Source organism: Chanodichthys erythropterus, chromosome 8 (genome assembly GCF_024489055.1).
Source record: "Chanodichthys erythropterus isolate Z2021 chromosome 8, ASM2448905v1, whole genome shotgun sequence".
Taxonomy (NCBI): domain Eukaryota; kingdom Metazoa; phylum Chordata; class Actinopteri; order Cypriniformes; family Xenocyprididae; genus Chanodichthys; species Chanodichthys erythropterus.
This window is the reverse complement of record NC_090228.1, coordinates 3,990,726-4,009,810: the sequence shown is the minus strand read 5'-3', so window position 1 is coordinate 4,009,810 and position 19,085 is coordinate 3,990,726. Positions and strand designations below refer to the sequence as shown.

Genomic DNA, 19,085 nt, shown 5'->3' with positions numbered 1-19,085 from the left:
AAAACTTATTTTATTTTTTATGTTTTTAATGACTTTGTAGTTTTTAATGAAAGTGACACTGAGAAATCATCAGGAAATCCTTGGTGGCGCTGTGCTGGTGCTATGAAAGTCTCTGACGGGGTTTTTGTCCCAGCAATCCCTGGCCTAGCAGCACCACTGCAACTGAGAGTTATAAAGTCACATTTTTTAAAAGTTTTAAAAATTATGAGAAAATTACAATTGCAAGAGAAAAAGCCAGAATTGTGAGATAAAAAGTCACAATTAATTTTTTATTCTGTGGTGGAAACAAGCTTCACGATTGGTGTCACGATTAGAGAAACAAACAGGACACAAACAGCAGTATTTTGCAGAAATCTGTTCTGCTTTCAGTTTCAGTATCTTGGGTAAAAAAGAACATACCAGGTTTGTACTGTATTACTATAGATCTTGATATATTGCCAACCTTAAAAAGTAAGAAACACAAAGAAATAAAATGATAAATGATTGCTGTATAGTGTTTTAGGACTGCGGATTTTAAATGTGACTCAACACTTATTCCTGAATAATCTTTGAGAATTATTATTTCTACACTGAATCTGACAAGACGTTTCAAGTAAATATAAAGAAATGTTTTTTGAGTATTATCCAGTAAGCTTCATACTAATTTGCATATTTTACTCAGTCTGGCAGTTGTTACTTTGTTCAGACTGAAATGGGAAGTGGTATAAACTCTAATAGACGTGTCGTCTTCACACACATCTCTCTCTATATCAGTGTAAAAGCGTCACAGTCGAGCGCTGCAGCTCTTTCACTCTTCTCTGGTAAGTCATTTACACACTGAAACTTCTGTCGTTTTGAGATCTTCACTGTTTTGATGCTCTGAGGTTGAGTTGTTCTAGATGAGCAGGTCCTGTTTTAATCTTTCTGAAAAGATTTGATTTAATAGCCTGTATTTTTCTCATGACATTTATGTCACTCATGAAAAATAGTTTTTGGACATTAGAAATTATATGAGTTTACATTAAGAGCTAAAAATTCATACACAGAAATAACTGTAAAAGGTTTATACACTTTAAAAATAACGTTTCCAAAAGGGTTTTTTTCCAAGAGCGATTTCATAAAGAGCAATTCATGATTCCCTGAAAAACTTTTCACTTCTTAAAAGAACCATATTTTCCTAATATGAAGAACATTTTAATAATCTAAAGAATCTTTTTTCACTTTAAAGAACTTTTGTGGAAAGGAAAGATTTCAGGGATGTTTAAGGTTCTTCATGAACCATCGATGCCAATAAAGATCCTTTATTTTAAGAGTGTGTATGATTGTGTGTTTGTATTTTCTGTTGTAAGGTGGAGTGAATGTACATGATGGAAATATCTGTGACGTTCCTCCTCACTGGATGTCTGATACAAGGTCTCGTTCTTATAGATTATTCTCTGCTGAATTAATATTCTGAAAGCATTTTCATGTGAGCTTTGTAAGATTAAAGAGCAATAAGAGCTGCAGTTTATTCTGCATGTGAACGCTGTGTGATCACTTCCTCTTGTCTGTGTGTGTTTTAGGAGTTTTCTGTGATTTTAATATCAATCTGCCGAAGAGAGTAGAAGCTCTAGAAGGATCCTGTGTTTTCATACCCTGCACATTTGATATTGATCAACTATATAAAGATGATCTCACTGATAGTGCAAAGAGAATATGGAATAAAGACGGATCCACTGAGACTGTAGTGTTTGACTCCAATAGCCCCGACACTGGACTGTTAAGAGGAGAAATATTTGGAAATCCTACAAAGAAAAACTGCACCATCCGCTTTGATAATCTCAGTCAGCGTGATAATGGGTCATATTTCTTCAGACTTGAAGGCAACGGTAGATTGAAATATAGCTACAAAAACATTCCTGGAGACCTAGTTCAAATTTCCATCATAGGTGAGTGTCATATTATTAATGCTGTTTCTGTCTTAATGTAAGTGCAGAGCGGCCATTTGTAACATGATTGTGTGAAGCTTCTGGTGTCATTCACTTCCAGTTATTTACCTGTACAAAACACTCTGTTATGCAGCTTTATATTGTAAAATGATAATTATCATATTATTTTAATTTATTATCAGTCATACACATGTTGATTTGTAGCACAAGTAGTTTTACTATTTACTGAACTTTGTTATTCTTCTAGTTATTTTCCAATAGACCTTCTGTAGCCCCGCCTCTTTTCAGCACTGCATTCATTGTGTTTTGTCTTCTGGTTTGTATTTCACAGCATGTAAGATCTTACAGATTTATGAATGTGCCATTCATTTTAAAATCTTTCTGGTCTAATAACATTAGTTATGACATCCACTTACAATGCTCATGATAACTGTTGCTAAATAAATAAATCCTCTTCACCACAGTGGCGGCTGGTGCAAAAATCTTTTGGTGGGGCGCAATTTTTTTTTTTTTTTATATATATATGTATATAAATGCAGGAATGAATAGGCTAATTGTTAAATAATCATTTAACAAGTGATATAATCATGTTTCATTATTGATTATCTAAAAAGTGGAAAATTCAATATTTAAAGCATGCCATAGGGCTGGGATCTAAAAATATATATCTGTATTTATTTTTTAAATTCACATTCTGCCCAAGATTGTCCTAGAAACAATGTTCATATTGAAGGCTATAAAAAACAAACATGAATGTAACTGTGTAGTATATGATATATTATGTGCAAAAAAGGGGGTCAAATCACATTAGGCCTAGGCTATATTCTAATATTCTAACTTTACAATCTAAAAACAAAATGTTTTTTAAAGGAGAAGTTAAATACACTAAACTAAAAATGAAAATAAATAAAAACAATAGAACAGACTAATTATTATTATGTTGATTACCCTATTAACAGTCACTTTACACAGTTACGGCTATTGTACAAATACACTGTTGTATTTTAGAAATTCTAAATATGGCATAATTATGTTCGCCAACAAAAACAAATTTTCAACAACAAATATTTTTAGCAAAATGTATTTGACTCAGATTGAACTCCGTCTGTTTGGCGTGCATACTCGCGGCGGCGCTCGTTCACGGAAGTTTGTGCTTGCTGAAGACTCGTCCACGCCTGGCTGCAAAATGGAAATATTTTCTCGACTTTCTAACATTTGCAGATGGAGAATATACCTGTGAAATGTAAACATGCACTGAGGAAATTATTGGATTACTTCAGCTTAAAAAAATATTATTAATAGCGGTATGTTTGTTTGCACCAATCGCTGCACAAGTTAAGGTTACGTATGATGACGAAAGCACGTTAGTGCGAGCCCTCCCGGAACACATAGAGATTGCATTGCAGTGCCTGCAGTTCGAAAAAAAAGTTTTTTGAATGGAAGTCTATGGGAGCACTCGTGGCAAATCTCGACCAGACTGAAATCGCCCAAGAAGAGGCGGTACTCCACAGAGCGTGACTCGACGCTGATTGGACTATATCCAGAGCATGATCCAGAGGCAGAACAAACAGCCTAGCAGTGACAGCTAGCGTAACTCTGTGGTTGAATGTGATTGAAAAATCTGTCCCTTTCTCACTTTGGTGGTGCGTCGCCCAATTGCCCTAATGAAGAAACCGCCCCTGCTTCACCAGCTAATTACTCTTCAACAGTGATGCCATAGAAATATACAGAGTTACTGCAAAAACTGAAGTTTTAACACAAAATCCTAAAGATGGCTGCACACTTGTTTCTCTGGGGATAAGGTCTATAGCGGCTAATGAATCAGAGATCTCACACATTCACAGAAAATAGCTTACGTCCCCAATGCTGAATGAACTGGATAATGTGACTGGACATGAATGAAAAATAAATCTTCTACTGTACAATACTGTATGATATGATGATCCATGTGATCCTGTAATGTTTGTCTGTATCTCTGTGTGTTGTAGATTCTCCACCCAAACCCACAGTGAGTCTGTTTGAGGATCAGGAGGAGACGGAGGTGAAAGAGGGAAGCTCTGTGAATCTGCGCTGCTCAACCAAGATCTTCTGTTCCTCTCGTCCAGCAGTTCTCACATGGAGCTCGTCTCCTGAACACCTCCTCAAGGAGATTGTCACACAACAGCGTCAGAGCGAAACTGAGCTGATCTCTGATCTGATCTTCACTGTAACTCACCGTCATCATTCAGCCACTTTCACCTGCACTGTAACACACCAGCTTCAGCAGAACATCACAAAACAGGAGTCCCGTAAGCTACATGTTCAGTGTAAGACAGATTATTTCAATCAATACTGTCTGATCATCTAGAATTAATGTTGTAAATCATAACATAATTGCCTGAATGTTTTTCTCCTCCATCAGATGCTCCTAAAAACACATCTGCACATGTAAGTCCATCTGGTTTTGTTCTGGAGGGTCGTTCAGTGACTCTGAGCTGCAGCAGTGATGCAAACCCACCGGAGCTCAACTACACCTGGTACAGAGACACTGAAGAACACCTGAAACCAGTGCAGACCGGACAGAACCTGACCATCAACAACACCGACCCGACACACAGCGGACGATACGTCTGTACAGCTCAGAACAAACACGGCGCTCAGAACGCATCAGTGCTGCTGGACGTCCAGTGTGAGTATCAAGAGCCTGATCTGATTTACTCACAATCACTAGATTATTAGACTGGAGATTTCAGACTTTAAACATACACACATACTATAAATAAATAAGTATATAAAATATTGCATATTTAGGGCCCGAGCACAGATGGTGTTAGGACCCTATTGTAATTGCTCGGCCAATTCTTCTTCTTCTCCGAAATGAATCGCATTTTTGAGAGCCTAAACATGCTCGAAAACTCATGAAACTTTGCACACACGTCAGAAGTGGTGAAAATTTACATCTGATATGGGTTTTGCAATTAGGTGTGGCAAAATGGCTCGATAGCACCACCTACAAAATTTCAATTAAGTGCCCTTTGCACTACGTTTCACGTACAGTTATGAGATTCAGTAGACACCTCTAACAGTCCAACACCTACAAAAAAAGCCCATGGGTGAAAAATCTGTAAACCCAACAGGACGTGAGTCTGACGTATTTTGAATTTTCTCTAAAAAAATGTTGGCAGTTTTTGCCATTTCCAGATGTTGTACTTTAACAAACTCCTGCTAGAGCTTTTATCAGATAAACATCATATTTGGTCAGTGTAATCTAAAGGTGTTTGAGAAATTAAATTGTGATGATCTTGTGTTTCCACTGAAGGGCGTGTCCATGGCGAATTCAATGTTTTGCCATGACATTGGCAAATTCAATGTTTTGCCATGAAACAGGAAGTTGTTGTAACTTAGGCATACAATGTATGATCAGTACGAAGCTTCACATGATACATTAGAGTAATGACTTGAAGACATCTGCATGCCAATATTCAGTTATAGTCAAAGCGCCACCTGTGGGCAACAGGAAATTATATGTTTTACACTGTGATTAACTCCTCATAGAGATTTAACCAAAAGCACATCATATATGGTCAGTCTAATCTTAAAACCTTCACGACGTTAAATTGCAAAGATCTAGAGTTTTCATTGAAGGGTGTGTCCGTGGCGGACTAACAAATTCTGATATTTCGCCATGAAAGGGGAATCACATTTTGAGGGCCTAAACATGCTCGAAAACTCATGAAACTTTCCAGATGTGTCAGAAGTGGTGAAAATTTACATCTAATATGGGATCCAGAATTCGGTGTGGCAAAATGGCTTGCGCCACCTAAAACATTTCAACAAAGTGCCCCTGACCCTACGTCTCACACATTTAGCAGCCTAATACCTACAAAAAAGTCTCTTGGAGCAAAATCTGAAAACCAACAGGAAGTCAGATATTTTGAATTAACTTTGCAAAAAACTTTGCCATTTCCAGACATTGTATTTTAACACAATGTTAAAATTCGATGTTTCACCATGAGACAGGCAGTTGTTGTAACTCCGGCATACAATGTCTGATCTGCCCCAAACTTCACATGTTTTATTAGAGTAGTGACCTGAAGACATCTACATGGCAATATTTAGTTATAGTCATTGTGCCACCTGCGGGCAACAGGAAATGTTTTACACTGTGATTAACTCCTCAAAGACATTTAACCAGAAGCACATCATATTTGGTCAGTCTAATCTTAAGGCCTTAGTGATGTTAAATTGTGAAGATCTTGAGTTTTCGTTGAAGGGTGTGTCTGTGGCGGACTGACAAAGTCTGATGTGTCACCATGAAAGAGGAAGCTGTTGTAACTCAGGCATACAATGTCCGATCTGTCTGAAACTTCACATGTGTGATAAGAGTCCTGGCATAAAGACACCTATATGCCAATATTCACATGCTGGTAACAGGAAATGGCATGCTTTACACTGTAATTCACTCCCAGAAACACATTTCAATATGCCACGAAGTGCCAAACATGAAACACTTGGCTAAGTGCTAATGTATACCATTAATGCCACGAAACAGGAAGTAGTTGTAACTCAGACATACAATATACGATCTGCTCCAAACTTTACATGTTTGATTATAGTCCTGGCCTGAAGACATATACATGCAATATTCAGTTACAGCCAAAGCATCACCTGTTGGCAGCAGGAAGTGTGGCACTTTGAAATGACTTTGCCATATTTCCCATGTATTTACTCGCATGCATGTAGCCCACTGTTCACTGTTTTCCAAAGGCCAACGGGTGGTAGTGAGCCCGGGTGTGAGGGCCCTTTTTTATAGCTGCTTGCAGCTTTAATAATGCTTATAATTTATGTGCAGAGAGAGGAATAATGTCAATAAATACACAAAATATAAAATAAAAACATTACATTAATATTTTAAATATATAATTTTAAATATAAAACCTTCACTTTTACGTACATTTCTTTAAAGTAAAGTTACAGCTTTGTATCACTTTTTTTATATAAAACCTTCACTGTTACTTTAATTCCAAAGATTTAAAGGTCCCATGGCATGAACATTTTATTTTATGAGGTTTTTTAACATTAATATGAGTTCCCCTAGCCTGCATATGGTCCCCCAGTGGCTAGAAAAGGCGATGGGTGTAAACCGAGCCCTGGGTAAATTGAGAAAATGAAAGGTCAGACAGCCGAATCTGGAATCTTCCCTATATGCCGTCACAAGGGGAAAGGTTACCTCCCCTTTCTCTGCTTTGCCCGCCCATGAGAAAATGAGCTACTACAGTGAGATTCCAGGCACAATATTTATTTATTTTTTTTCAAGAGAGAGACATCATGCCTTGTAAACGAGTGAAGCATGGCAGTTGCTCAGTGTTTGGATGTACAAATGAACACCTTAGTATTTTTTTAGTTCCTTCATCCGAGCCTATGAAGAAACAGTGGGTTAATTTTATTTTCTCTGGTAATGCACTGATACAACTTCCCAAAGTTTTGTATGTCTGCGCCACACATTTCACCAATGACCGTTTCCTCAACGTGGGCCAATACAGCCCAGTTACTGTTACTAATGTAAAGGTAGACAGCATCAAGTATGTGTGTGAATACACACACTCTAACACGAGTGTTGTGCATTTCTTTGTTGTTTGGATAACCATTCTGTTTTTTTTCCAGATTGCAGAGCTTGATGTAATTGTAGTAAGATTGTAAAAACTTTTAAGATTCATGAAATATAAAATATGTAAACAAATAAAAGATGTTGGCATGGTAGCACATTTTCCACAATGGCACCGATCCGAAAAGGTATTTGTAATAATGGCAGAGGTCTGACTGATTTAGTTGCGCTGGTTAGTGTCTATAGCTGATAATTATATATATAATATATATACACGATAGCAAATCAGAGCAACATGAAGAGCCAACAATGTAGGCTACATGATAATAACTGTAACAGCATACATAAACCAACTAAAGTACTGTATCCAGACACAATGCTTTAAACTAACCATTCGGAGACATCCTGCTGTAGCCGCTCTGCCGCTGAGTTGCAACTTCTTCATCCGGTGCTGCTCCATCCGGATCAGATTCTGGGTCAAACTGAAACGCTTGAATGACTGCGTGTCTACTAGACATTGTGATACATCCACTGTCAACATTACCGCATGGTACAGTGGCCGCGAGCTGGTTACAGGGATAGTTCACCCAAAAATGAAAATTTGATGTTTATCTGCTTACCCCCAGTGCATCAAAGATGTAGGTGACTTTTTTTCTTCAGTCGAACGCAAATTATGATTTTTAACTGCAACCGCTGCCGTCTGTCAGTCAAATAATAGCAGTGATTGGGAACTTCAACTATAACAGTAAATAAAACTTGCTTAGACAAATCAAAATTAAAACCTGCGGCTCGTGACGACACATTAATGTCCTAAGACACAAAACGATCGGTTTGTGCGAGAAACCGAACATTATTTATATCATTTTTACCTCTAATACACCACTATGTCCAACTCCGTTCAGCTTCCTGTTAGTGAGGTCAAAAAATGCATTGTGATGACGGAAGTGATGTCTCGCGCTCATTGAAGTATATGGGTGAGACATCACTTCCGTTGTCAGAGCGCGATCAGACCTCACTAACCGGAAGTTGAACGAAGTTGGACATAGTGGTGTATTAGAGGTAAAAAATTATATAAATAATGTTCGGTTTCTTGCACAAACCGATCGTTTCGTGTCTTAGGACATCAATGTGCCGTCACGAGCCGCAGGGTTTAATTTGGATTTGTCTATGGAAGTTTTTTCGACTCTTATTGTCCAAGTTCCCAATCACTGCTATTATTTGACTGACAGACGGCAGCGGTTGCAGTTAAAAATCATAATTTGTGTTCGACTGAAGAAAAAAAGTCCTCTACATCTTGGATGCACTGGGGGTAAGCAGATAAAAATCAAATTTTCATTTTTGGGTGAACTATCCCTTTAAGGCCACACCCACCCTCCACCTTGCCCCGCCTCTCTCCTCCTTATTAGCATTTAAAGCTACAGACCCAGAAATGGCAAGTCCTGAGGAAAGCTCATTGTGGGACTGGCTTGTAGTGGCTGAAATTCTGCACCAAGGCTGAATTTCGGGAAAGAGACTTCAGATACAGTACTAGGGACCAGGTCTATATAAAAGCATCCAAAAAGTAGCATGACATGGGACCTTTAAATCACTTGTTTTGCACAGATCAACTGTTATTATAAATGATCTTCATTTAAAGATGCCCTAGAATTAAAAAATTTAATTTACCTCGGCATAGTTAAATAATTAGAGTTCTGTACATGGAAATGACATACAGTGAGTCTCAAACAACATTGTTTCCTCCTTCTTATGTAAATTTGATTTGTGCAAAAGACCTCTGAAGAACAGGCGAATCTCAACATAACACTGACTGTGACGCAACAGTCGGGATCATTAATATGTACGCCCCCAATATTTGCATATGCCAGCCCATATTCAAAGCATTAGAGAAGCCAGTATTAATGTCTGGAGCAGCACAGCTGAATGATCAGACGTTATGCAGGTAAGCAAGCAAGGACAACAGTGAAAAATGGCAGATGGAGCAATAATAACTGACATGATTCATGATTACATGATATTTTTAGTGATATTTGTAAATTGTCTTTCTAAATGTTTCGTTAGCATGTTGCTAATATACTGTTAAATGAGGTTAAAGTTACCATCGTTTCTTACTGTATTCAGGGAGACAAGAGCCTTCGTTATTTTCATTTTTAAACACTTGCAGTCTGTATAATTCATAAACAACTTCATTCTTTATAAATCTCTCCAACAGTGTGTAAAGTTAGCTTTAGCCCCGTTAGCCCCATCATAGACTATCAAACTCATTCAGAATCAAATGTAAACATCCAAATAAATAACATACTTACATGATCCGATTTGCTGCATGACGAACACTTTGTAAAGATCCAATTTGAGGGTTATATTAGCTGTGTGATCTTTGTTTATGCAATGTATTATAGAGTTGCGAGCTTGGGGGCGGGGAGCGCGAGCATTTAAAGAGGACACGCACAGAATCGGCGCATTTTTAATTACGCCCCAAAATAGGAGGTTAAAAAATTGAATATTAAAAAATTTTGAGCTGAAACTTCACAGACACATTCAGGGGACACCTTAGACTTATATTACATCTTGTGAAAAAGGGTTCTAGGGCACCTTTAAACAGCTTTTTCATCCTTTACTATGCTTGTAAATGTTCAGTGAACAACAGGAACTAAATGCAAATATACATTACTTTGTTAGTCTATAATTTGTAGTCTTTTAAACTGCTGACAGCGGACCCTTTCAACATGGAATGAGTTCACATTAATGTGAATTCCTTCAGTACTATTTAAAAAGCATTTTTATTTTTCACTAATTTCTTCCCATACTTACATTAGTGTTATTTCATAGCATTAATGACTTTACTATTATTCAAAAAATATGATGACCTAAATGTTTTTCTCCTCCATCAGATGCTCCTAAAAACACATCTGCACATGTAAGTCCATCTGGTTTTGTTCTGGAGGGTCGTTCAGTGACTCTGAGCTGCAGCAGTGATGCAAACCCACCGGAGCTCAACTATACCTGGTACAGAGACACTGAAGAACACCTGAAACCAGTGCAGACCGGACAGAACCTGACCATCAACAACACCGACCCGACACACAGCGGACGATACGTCTGTACAGCTCAGAACAAACACGGCGCTCAGAACGCATCAGTGCTGCTGGACGTCCAGTGTGAGTATCAAGAGCCTGATCTGATTTACTCACAATCACTAGATTATTAGACTGGAGATTTCAGACTTTATACATACACACATAAATACTATAAATAAATAAGTATATAAAATATTGCATAATGCATATATTTTATATGCAGAGAGAGAGAGAGAGAGTAATAGTGTAAATAAATACACAAAATATCAAATATAAACATTATATTAAATATTTACATTTTTTTTTATATAAAACCTTCACTTTTACTAAAATTTCTTTAAAGTAAAGTTACAGCGAATGCTTTGTCACTATTTATACATATATATATATATACATAAACATAAACCTTACCTGTTACTTTAACTCCAAAGATTTAAGTCATTTGTTTTGTACAGAGCATCATTATCAACCGTTCTAATTAATGAACTTTATTTAAACAGCTTTTTCATCTTTTAAAAGGCTTGTAAATGTACAGTGAACAACAGGAACTAAATGCACATACAATAAATATTACTTTGTTAATCTATAATTTAAACCTTTTATACTGTGCTGATACTTTTTTTATTATTGTGAATTCTTTCAGCACTATTTAAAAAGCATTTTTATTTTTCAGTAATTACTTCCATACATACATTAGTGTTATTTCACAGCATTTATGACTTTACTATTATTCAAAAAATGTGATGACCTTTTTTTCTCCTCTATCAGATGCTCCTAAAAACACATCTGCACATGTAAGTCCATCTGGTTTTGTTCTGGAGGGTCGTTCAGTGACTCTGAGCTGCAGCAGTGATGCAAACCCGGCGATCTACACCTGGTACAGACACACTGAAGAACACCTGAAACCAGTGCAGACCGGACAGAACCTGACCATCAACAACACCGACCCGACACACAGCGGACGATACGTCTGTACAGCTCAGAACAAACACGGCGCTCAGAACGCATCAGTGCTGCTGGACGTCCAGTGTGAGTATCAAGAGCCTGATCTGATTTACTCACAATCACTAGATTATTAGACTGGAGATTTTAAATTGAAAAGCTAAAAAATAAAAATAATTTAAAATAAATTAAAATGTAAATTAAAATAAAATTAATTTAAAAATAAATACTTAAAAAAAAAAAAAAAAAAAAAAAAATATATATATATATATATATATATATATACATACTGTAAATACCTAATAATTTTCATGTATATTTTTTAAATATATTATATTCATTTTTTAATAATATATTATAATTCATAAACTCATAAACCCTTCACTTTTACTGCAAAATATAAATACAGCTAAATATTTCTCATACTTCTTCCACTAGTGTTATTTTATAATTGTTGATGCCTTTACTATTATTTTTAAAAATGTGGAAAATATTCATAATGGATGTTCATTGTGAATGCTTGATAATCGCCCTTAGAAATCAGTTACATTCAAGAGTGCTGAATTAACTGATTTCTCATAATATACTCTAAATGCAAAAACATGTGAAACTGACAAGTTACAAAGACAAGCTACTGCACTGCTATATTCACTCATTCAATCTGATCCCTTATAGCAAACACACAACGCTGCTCTAGACTGCATTTGGATTTAAAATGCATTGCTTATGATGAAAATAAACATGGATTGACATTAAAAAGGTGCAATTTCACCATAAATGCATGTGGTGTATATACTGTTTCACACAGTCACAATTCACTGAAAAGACACTATAGAGGAGTTGCAAAAACCACAAAAGCATGTTTAAATTACTAAAACTTGATGTACAGCTTAAGTTGAAGACCATTTTATCATATAAACTACAGAGCATTCTATATGGTTTAATGTCTTATATGAAGGGTGAATCCTGGTAATCTTAAACAAAAACATGTGACAGGCTGACGGTGATCGACAATATAATAGGCTGAAGTTCGGTTGCATGCTACTACACTCTAAAATAGGTGTAACACAACTGTGGTACTTTTGCATGAGTGTTTTCTTCATTTGAAGAAAAACTGAATGGGAAAGACGTTTGGTAACCCTTTTGTAAAAGCTCATGTTACAGAACAACATGTTCAAGTTACGTTAGTGTTTTGAAATGCCAGATTTCAGTATAAACCTTTGTGAAACTGCACTGATGCCAGTGAAACTGCAAGAAGCTGTCAACAGCCTTTTTTAAAATAATTCTAATGCAATGTGATTAAATGCTGGGGTACGAGACAAAATTATTTTCTGACAAAATTATAAACATCACGCATCAGTAGCCGTATGCTAAAGTAATGGGAAAATATGATTAGATGAGTAATATAAGACTTTACGGTACAGAATGTACCATGAGAAAAAATGTTCACATTTGCACATCTCTAAAATTGTACTTGTGTTAAAAGATATTTAAAAAGTTTCAGAATCACACTACATTTTAATACACGCAAATATTAAAGACTAAAAGCGGAATATGTGATGATTCACACAGAAATGAAAATTCTGTAATTTCTCATCATGTCATTCTAAACCGGTACGACATAATTTCTTTTTGAGAAAAATATCATCTCAGTATTTTTTCTCACTTTTTTTTTTTCCAGTGGGGTCCAATGTTGTTTGGTTCCCAACGTTCTTCAATGTATACTATACTAAACATTGTGGCTTGTGCTCTTTACCATCGTGGCCATTTCTGTGGCCGTTCATATCAACGTTCGTTCTGTTCAAAAAACCATTCAGCACAGCAAGGACCACCGTATGTACACAGAGACATATCCTATTTCATGTTTATCTTTAATAGTAAGCATTTTATGTTCTTATATTTAGTTTTTTGCTCCAAAATGTCTGTAACATCTAATAACATCCAATAACATCTTTGAATATGGAAACACCCACTAGCAACCTCACCGCCAGCCACTGACAATAAAGTGTGAATGCAGCTTTAATGAGTTTTTTAGCATAATAACAGCATTTTCACCAGGGTGTCATGTTGTAGACTTACAGGAACCAACCACGACTACAACTTCAAAATCGTGGCTTGTTTCTCTTTTCTACTTCAGCTCTTAGTTATGGGGTTCCCTTCTGTTCTTGCCATGATCTTATTCAATTTTGTCCACAGTAGGGCTTTTCACACTGCGCTCAACCAGGTTATAATCATTTTAAAGACCACTTTTACCTACAGGTAAAGGAACGTATCACACTTATAATTTAGAAGCACCGTTAGCATGGCTCTGGAGCAGGAATAGCACTGCTTTTGACATCATTAACCCCGCATTTCAGTGCCACTTGTGCATTGTGAAATGATGTGTGTTAGAATGTTATGGCTTGATGCTTAGCAACCAACAGCCAATCGCATGGCTCAAATTCACGTGCTTTGGACAGTCACAGGCGTTGTATAAACAGTAGTTTAGGGAAATTGTGAAATGGTGACAGAAAATGTGACAATTGGTGCGAAGAAGAGACCATTTAATTCTTGTTTATAGCCTGAAAAGCCAATTCAGGATAAACTTGATAGCTGCATCAACAATATATGATATGAGGATATGCAATGTGACAATGTAAATATGCAAATAAGAATGTTTAGGGTTTAGGAATGTACAGTGTTCATAAATACCCAGGATTAAATGTTAACCCCAATGTGACACGTGAAGCAAGTTAACCCAGGATTCTGTTAACCCAGGTTTTAATATAACCCAGGGTTGTGAAAAAGTGTAAAAAAATAGTTTTTCTTAAAGGAATAGTTAACCCAAAAATGTAAATGATTTCATAATTTACTCACCCTCAAGCTATCCTAGGTTCATATGACTTTCTTCCTTCATCTGAACGCAATTGGAGTTATATTAAATAACTCCAGGGTTAAAGGTCACCCTTCCACCGAAACTCAACTCTGTCGTGATTGAGCATATGGCCATTCCCCGAAGCCAGTGATTATAGTTCATAAAGTTTTAAATATGGATATTTTTCTTACAAAAAAATCATCACTTTGCTTGAGAAGGCCTTTATTAACCGCTGGAGCTGTATGGATTACATTTATGATGGATAGATGCACTTTTTGGAGTGCATTTAATATAATGCTCTATTTAATGCCATTACAAAGCTGGAAAGATATTATTTAATATAACTCCAATTTCATTCGGCTGAAAGAAGAAAGTCATATACACCTAGGATGTTTTGAGGGTGAGTAGATTATGGGTTCATTTTAGGAAAAACCTACAGGTCCTCAAGCTGTTTTATTTTGCTCAGATCCTACACAAGAACTACAGTTTATGATCATATTCTCTCTTTCAGTTGCACCCAAAATCTCCAGCTCTTGTAACCTAAGCAGCGTAATCACATGTGTCTGTGAGGCTCATGGGAATCCCTCGCCTACACTAGAGTGGCGTCTATCTGGAAATGTTCTCGCTAACTCTACAAACACGTCCATCAGCAGTGAAACTCAAGGAAACACAACCTTGACGAGTGTCCTAATCATCCATCAGCCCCTCACAGAAACGTCCGTCCTGCAGTGTTTCAGTAGAAACACTCACGGCACTGCCAGCATCAGCCAAAAGTTTCATCCCATCACACCAACAGCAAAGACAGAGACAGGTGAGATTCACTTCTCTGACACGCACAACAGCTTTATCTGATGAACACAATGAAATCTCTGGAATAATTTAACCCTTATGAAAAAGAAGTGCACTTAATTTGCATTGAATGTGAGCTTGAAGTACACTACAAAAATCTTAAAAGTTAAATTTTTATCTTAAATTTACATTTTTTTTTTAATTTAATTGTTAGCTTTTCTTTACAAACTCACTGCAGTTCCTTCACAAACTCACTGCAGAACCTTCATGTTTAATGCACTTCATGTTATTGATAACAAAGAATAGAATATCTATTCTTTCTCTTTCTTTATTTTTTTGTCAATATGGTACAATTTTATCCTATTCAATTTAATGTGATAGGTCACAAGTAATCTAAAAGTAATCGGATTATATTACCTAAATGGATTACATTGCACTGTCATGTCATTTGGAATCAGTTACTAATGGACTACAATTTGTAAGTAATCTACCGAGCACTGATTAAGAGTGGTGATCTATAAAAGACCAAACTCTGAGCAATAAAACACTGCTTTCCAGGTTTCCATCATCCATCTATGCTGCTCGGAGCTGCTGCCGGCGCGTTAGCAATGATGCTCTTGTGCATCATGAAGATCTGCTATGAACGGTGCGTACACACGACAAATGTGATTTGAGGAAAGACATTATGATACATTTTTTCAGAAAACTAGACTTTTATATGCCATCTGGCTTCTCAAGTAAATGTATCTTTATTTAACAATGTTCAAATATTCACTCAAATAATAATGAAAGTTCATTGTACTTAATAGAAAAAAGTTGCATGAACTCAAAATTTCATTGTAGTAAGCTGAACTTAATATGATTGAGTTGAGTTGCAGCAGATTTCTAATTCCCAGCATGCGTCGGACTGTAATTATAAATAAATGTTAATATTAAGTGTTATTTTGTGTGCTTTTGCACAACATTGACATAGGGAAACATAAGTTAATGTTTAATGTTGTGTTATGTTGGGATTCACAGGAGGTTCTGTTATGTTAGTTAATGTTATGTTATCATTGTGGTGAAGAGTAGAGTCTGTGGTTACGTTAAGGATGGGCTGCAAAACTTTTAAGACCGCATATACTGTATGTTGTTTGATTATATACATGCAAGTATATAATGACAGTCTCTTTGATCGTTATAATAGCATGTGTTATTTGCTATCTAACATTTAACCAAGATCTGTGTGATGTTAATGTAAATGAACTGTATGTAATTAACATTATGATGAGTTGGGCGAGGCTGAGAACTGTGGGAGTGAAGGGATGCCGGTGACATGATTGTTAATGAGGGACACCTGTGCCCCACACCAGCCTTGCTCCGTTTCCACTGCTCTCGGCCCCGCCCCACTTGTCACAATAATGTTAAATTCTACTAACTTAAAATGAGTTTGTTTACTTAAATGTTTTGAGGTAATAAGTTTCTTGAAATGTTTTGAGTATTCTAAACTTATTGAGTTTTACAGTGTAAGAATCTATTTTTGATGGACTAAAAACATTTTTTCAGAAGAAGGAATCCCAAAGCTTCAGGAACCAGACAAGACGACAGATCTGGACTCATTCTGACTCAAATAGTGAGTTCAACACACTCACACTATTAATTCTCAAAGATATTATCACAAACGGCTGTTCAGCACTGATTCTGCTGTGTTTCTGCTCCATCAGGCCACTGCTTCTGATGGTGACGACGAGTGTGTTTACGCCGTTACACATAAACCACCAGAATCTCCTCATTATTCCTCCATCGACTTCACAAACGCAGAGCCGGCGTCAGGAGAGATCAGGGGCGTCTCCTCACTGACCAAGGAATATGCTGTCGTCCGTTATTGTTCTGCAGAAGACGCAGCATCAGTGACGGACCCCAAGAAAGACCAAAGCTCACCAGATAGCGAGGCGAAGATCACTGACGTGACATCAGAAGACTCGATTTATGAAAACATGACCCGTCGCTTGGTTGTTTAAAGACAGGAACCATTGCATTGAGTCCGAAATCAAATACTTCCCTGCTATATAGTATGCAAAAAACAGTACACCAATACATCAGTATGTAAAACAAGTACCCAGATCACCTACTACTTCTGAAGTGCACATTTGATGAACACTTTACTATCCCATGAGACCACGGGAGAGGCAGTGAAGCAATGCAACTGAAGCTGTAGGTCACATGACAGTGACAACAGGTCAGTTGACAGTACCTACTCAGACAGTATGCGATTTCGGACGCACCGTTGGTCAGTGCAGGTGTTATTGAACAATAAAGGTCTGTTCACATTAACACTGTTTCTACACCGGACATGACTGTTGTCGCTCGCATCTCAGCAGCTAAAAGCCATAAGCCAAAAGCCAAAGCGCCTGTTGCAAAGCATTTGATCTTCGTGTCAGTATGTCATAAATAGAACGAAGTATCAGTTCCGGTGTAGACACGGAGTAAGGACGATAACTATAATAATAACCATAAAGATACGAAAGATTTTTTAAAAATCGTTCGAAATGTAAAGCAATAGTAGAGTCCACACCATAACTATAATGTTGTAAATGGCCTTAAACTTCTGATATATGGTTGTCTGAGCGCACACATCCAAGCTGGCTGCCAGACGGTACGTCACGTGAGTATTAAACTCATTTCTCTTTCACGTCTTATTGCACTTAAACTGTCAAATACAAACAAGGTTATGTCAAAAACACGCAAACATAGTCGGTTATATCTGTGAACGTAAACAGCAGGAAAGAAATCACATGTGTGTATTAGATCTGTGTATTAAAGTGACAGAAGCATAATATACAGTACTTAGTTCTGTATAAGCTGTTAATATGATCCAAACAACAAAAGAAATACAGAAAACCACTCACTGCTCTTGATTAAATAACTTTAGCAGCTTTAATAAGAATAAATTTCTTACTCGAATGCTGCTGTTAAAGGGATTGTTCACCCAAAAATCAAAATTTGATGTTTATCTGCTTTTTCTTCAGTCGATCACAAAATATGATTTTTAACTGCAACCGCTGCCCTCTGTCATTCAAATAATTGCAGTAGATGGGAACTTCATCTATAAGAGTGAATAAACCTTGCTTAGACAAATCCAAATGAAACCTTGCGGCTCATGACGACACATTAATGTCCTAAGACACGAAACGATCAGTTTGTGAGAGAAACCGAAAAGTATTTATATAATTTTTTACCTCTAATACACCACTATGTCCAACTCCGTTCAGGACTCCTTTAGTGATGTCTGATCGCGCTCTGTCAACAGCAGTGATGTCTGACACTCATTGAAGTATATGCGCGAGACATCACTGCAGTTGACAGAGTGCGATTTTTCACTCAGGGGAGGAGCTAAGCTAATAAACCAGTCATGGAGGGGGCTTACGTAAGAGTAGGAGGAAATCTGGATCCGCTCATTTGGAGAGACTGTTTAGGATTTATGCGGATCATAAAAAAAGGACTGGGTGGATTTTTACCATTATTGGTACACACTGTGGACACACATCTGTGTTCAAACACCTTATAAAAGTGAATTTTGCACAACAGGTTTGCTCTAAAGAGCTCAAATGTTTTAAGTGGTAGATGACAAAACACCAGAGTGCACATATATAATAAACAGAACAATATCGTTCGTTGGTGTGGATGCTAATATTGTTATAGTTATCGTTCTTGGTGTAAACGGGCCTTAAGACTGAACCAAAACCTTCAAATCTTCATGCACATGTCAAACACCACAGAAGGATTTTTAGAGTGATTTAAAGGATATAATATAGTATTAACAAAGTATTGTTCATTGTTCGTTCATGTTTACTAACTTACTAAAAAGTGTTACCAAAATAAGATGTGAAGTTTGTGGTCTTTGGTCAGAGATCTTACAGAAAATACAGGAGTCAGAAGTTAATTTTTGTAAAATA

General features: G+C 36.8%; 2 protein-coding genes across 6 annotated transcripts in view; one reads left to right on the top strand and one right to left on the bottom strand.

Moving 5' to 3' along the window:
• si:dkey-97m3.1 (fatty acyl-CoA reductase 1) overlaps window positions 1-19,085 on the bottom strand; it is a 95,673-nt gene that overhangs the window by 33,003 nt on the left and 43,585 nt on the right. The window lies entirely within an intron of this gene.
• LOC137024409 (myelin-associated glycoprotein-like) lies at window positions 692-19,011 on the top strand. The gene is made up of 10 exons (XM_067391876.1): window positions 692-800; window positions 1,542-1,907; window positions 3,896-4,213; window positions 4,309-4,575; window positions 10,380-10,646; window positions 11,334-11,594; window positions 14,873-15,172; window positions 15,709-15,796; window positions 16,696-16,762; window positions 16,854-19,011. Exons 1-10 carry the CDS (start codon window positions 692-694, stop codon window positions 17,148-17,150), a joined length of 2,340 nt encoding a protein of 779 aa, XP_067247977.1. The 3' UTR covers window positions 17,151-19,011.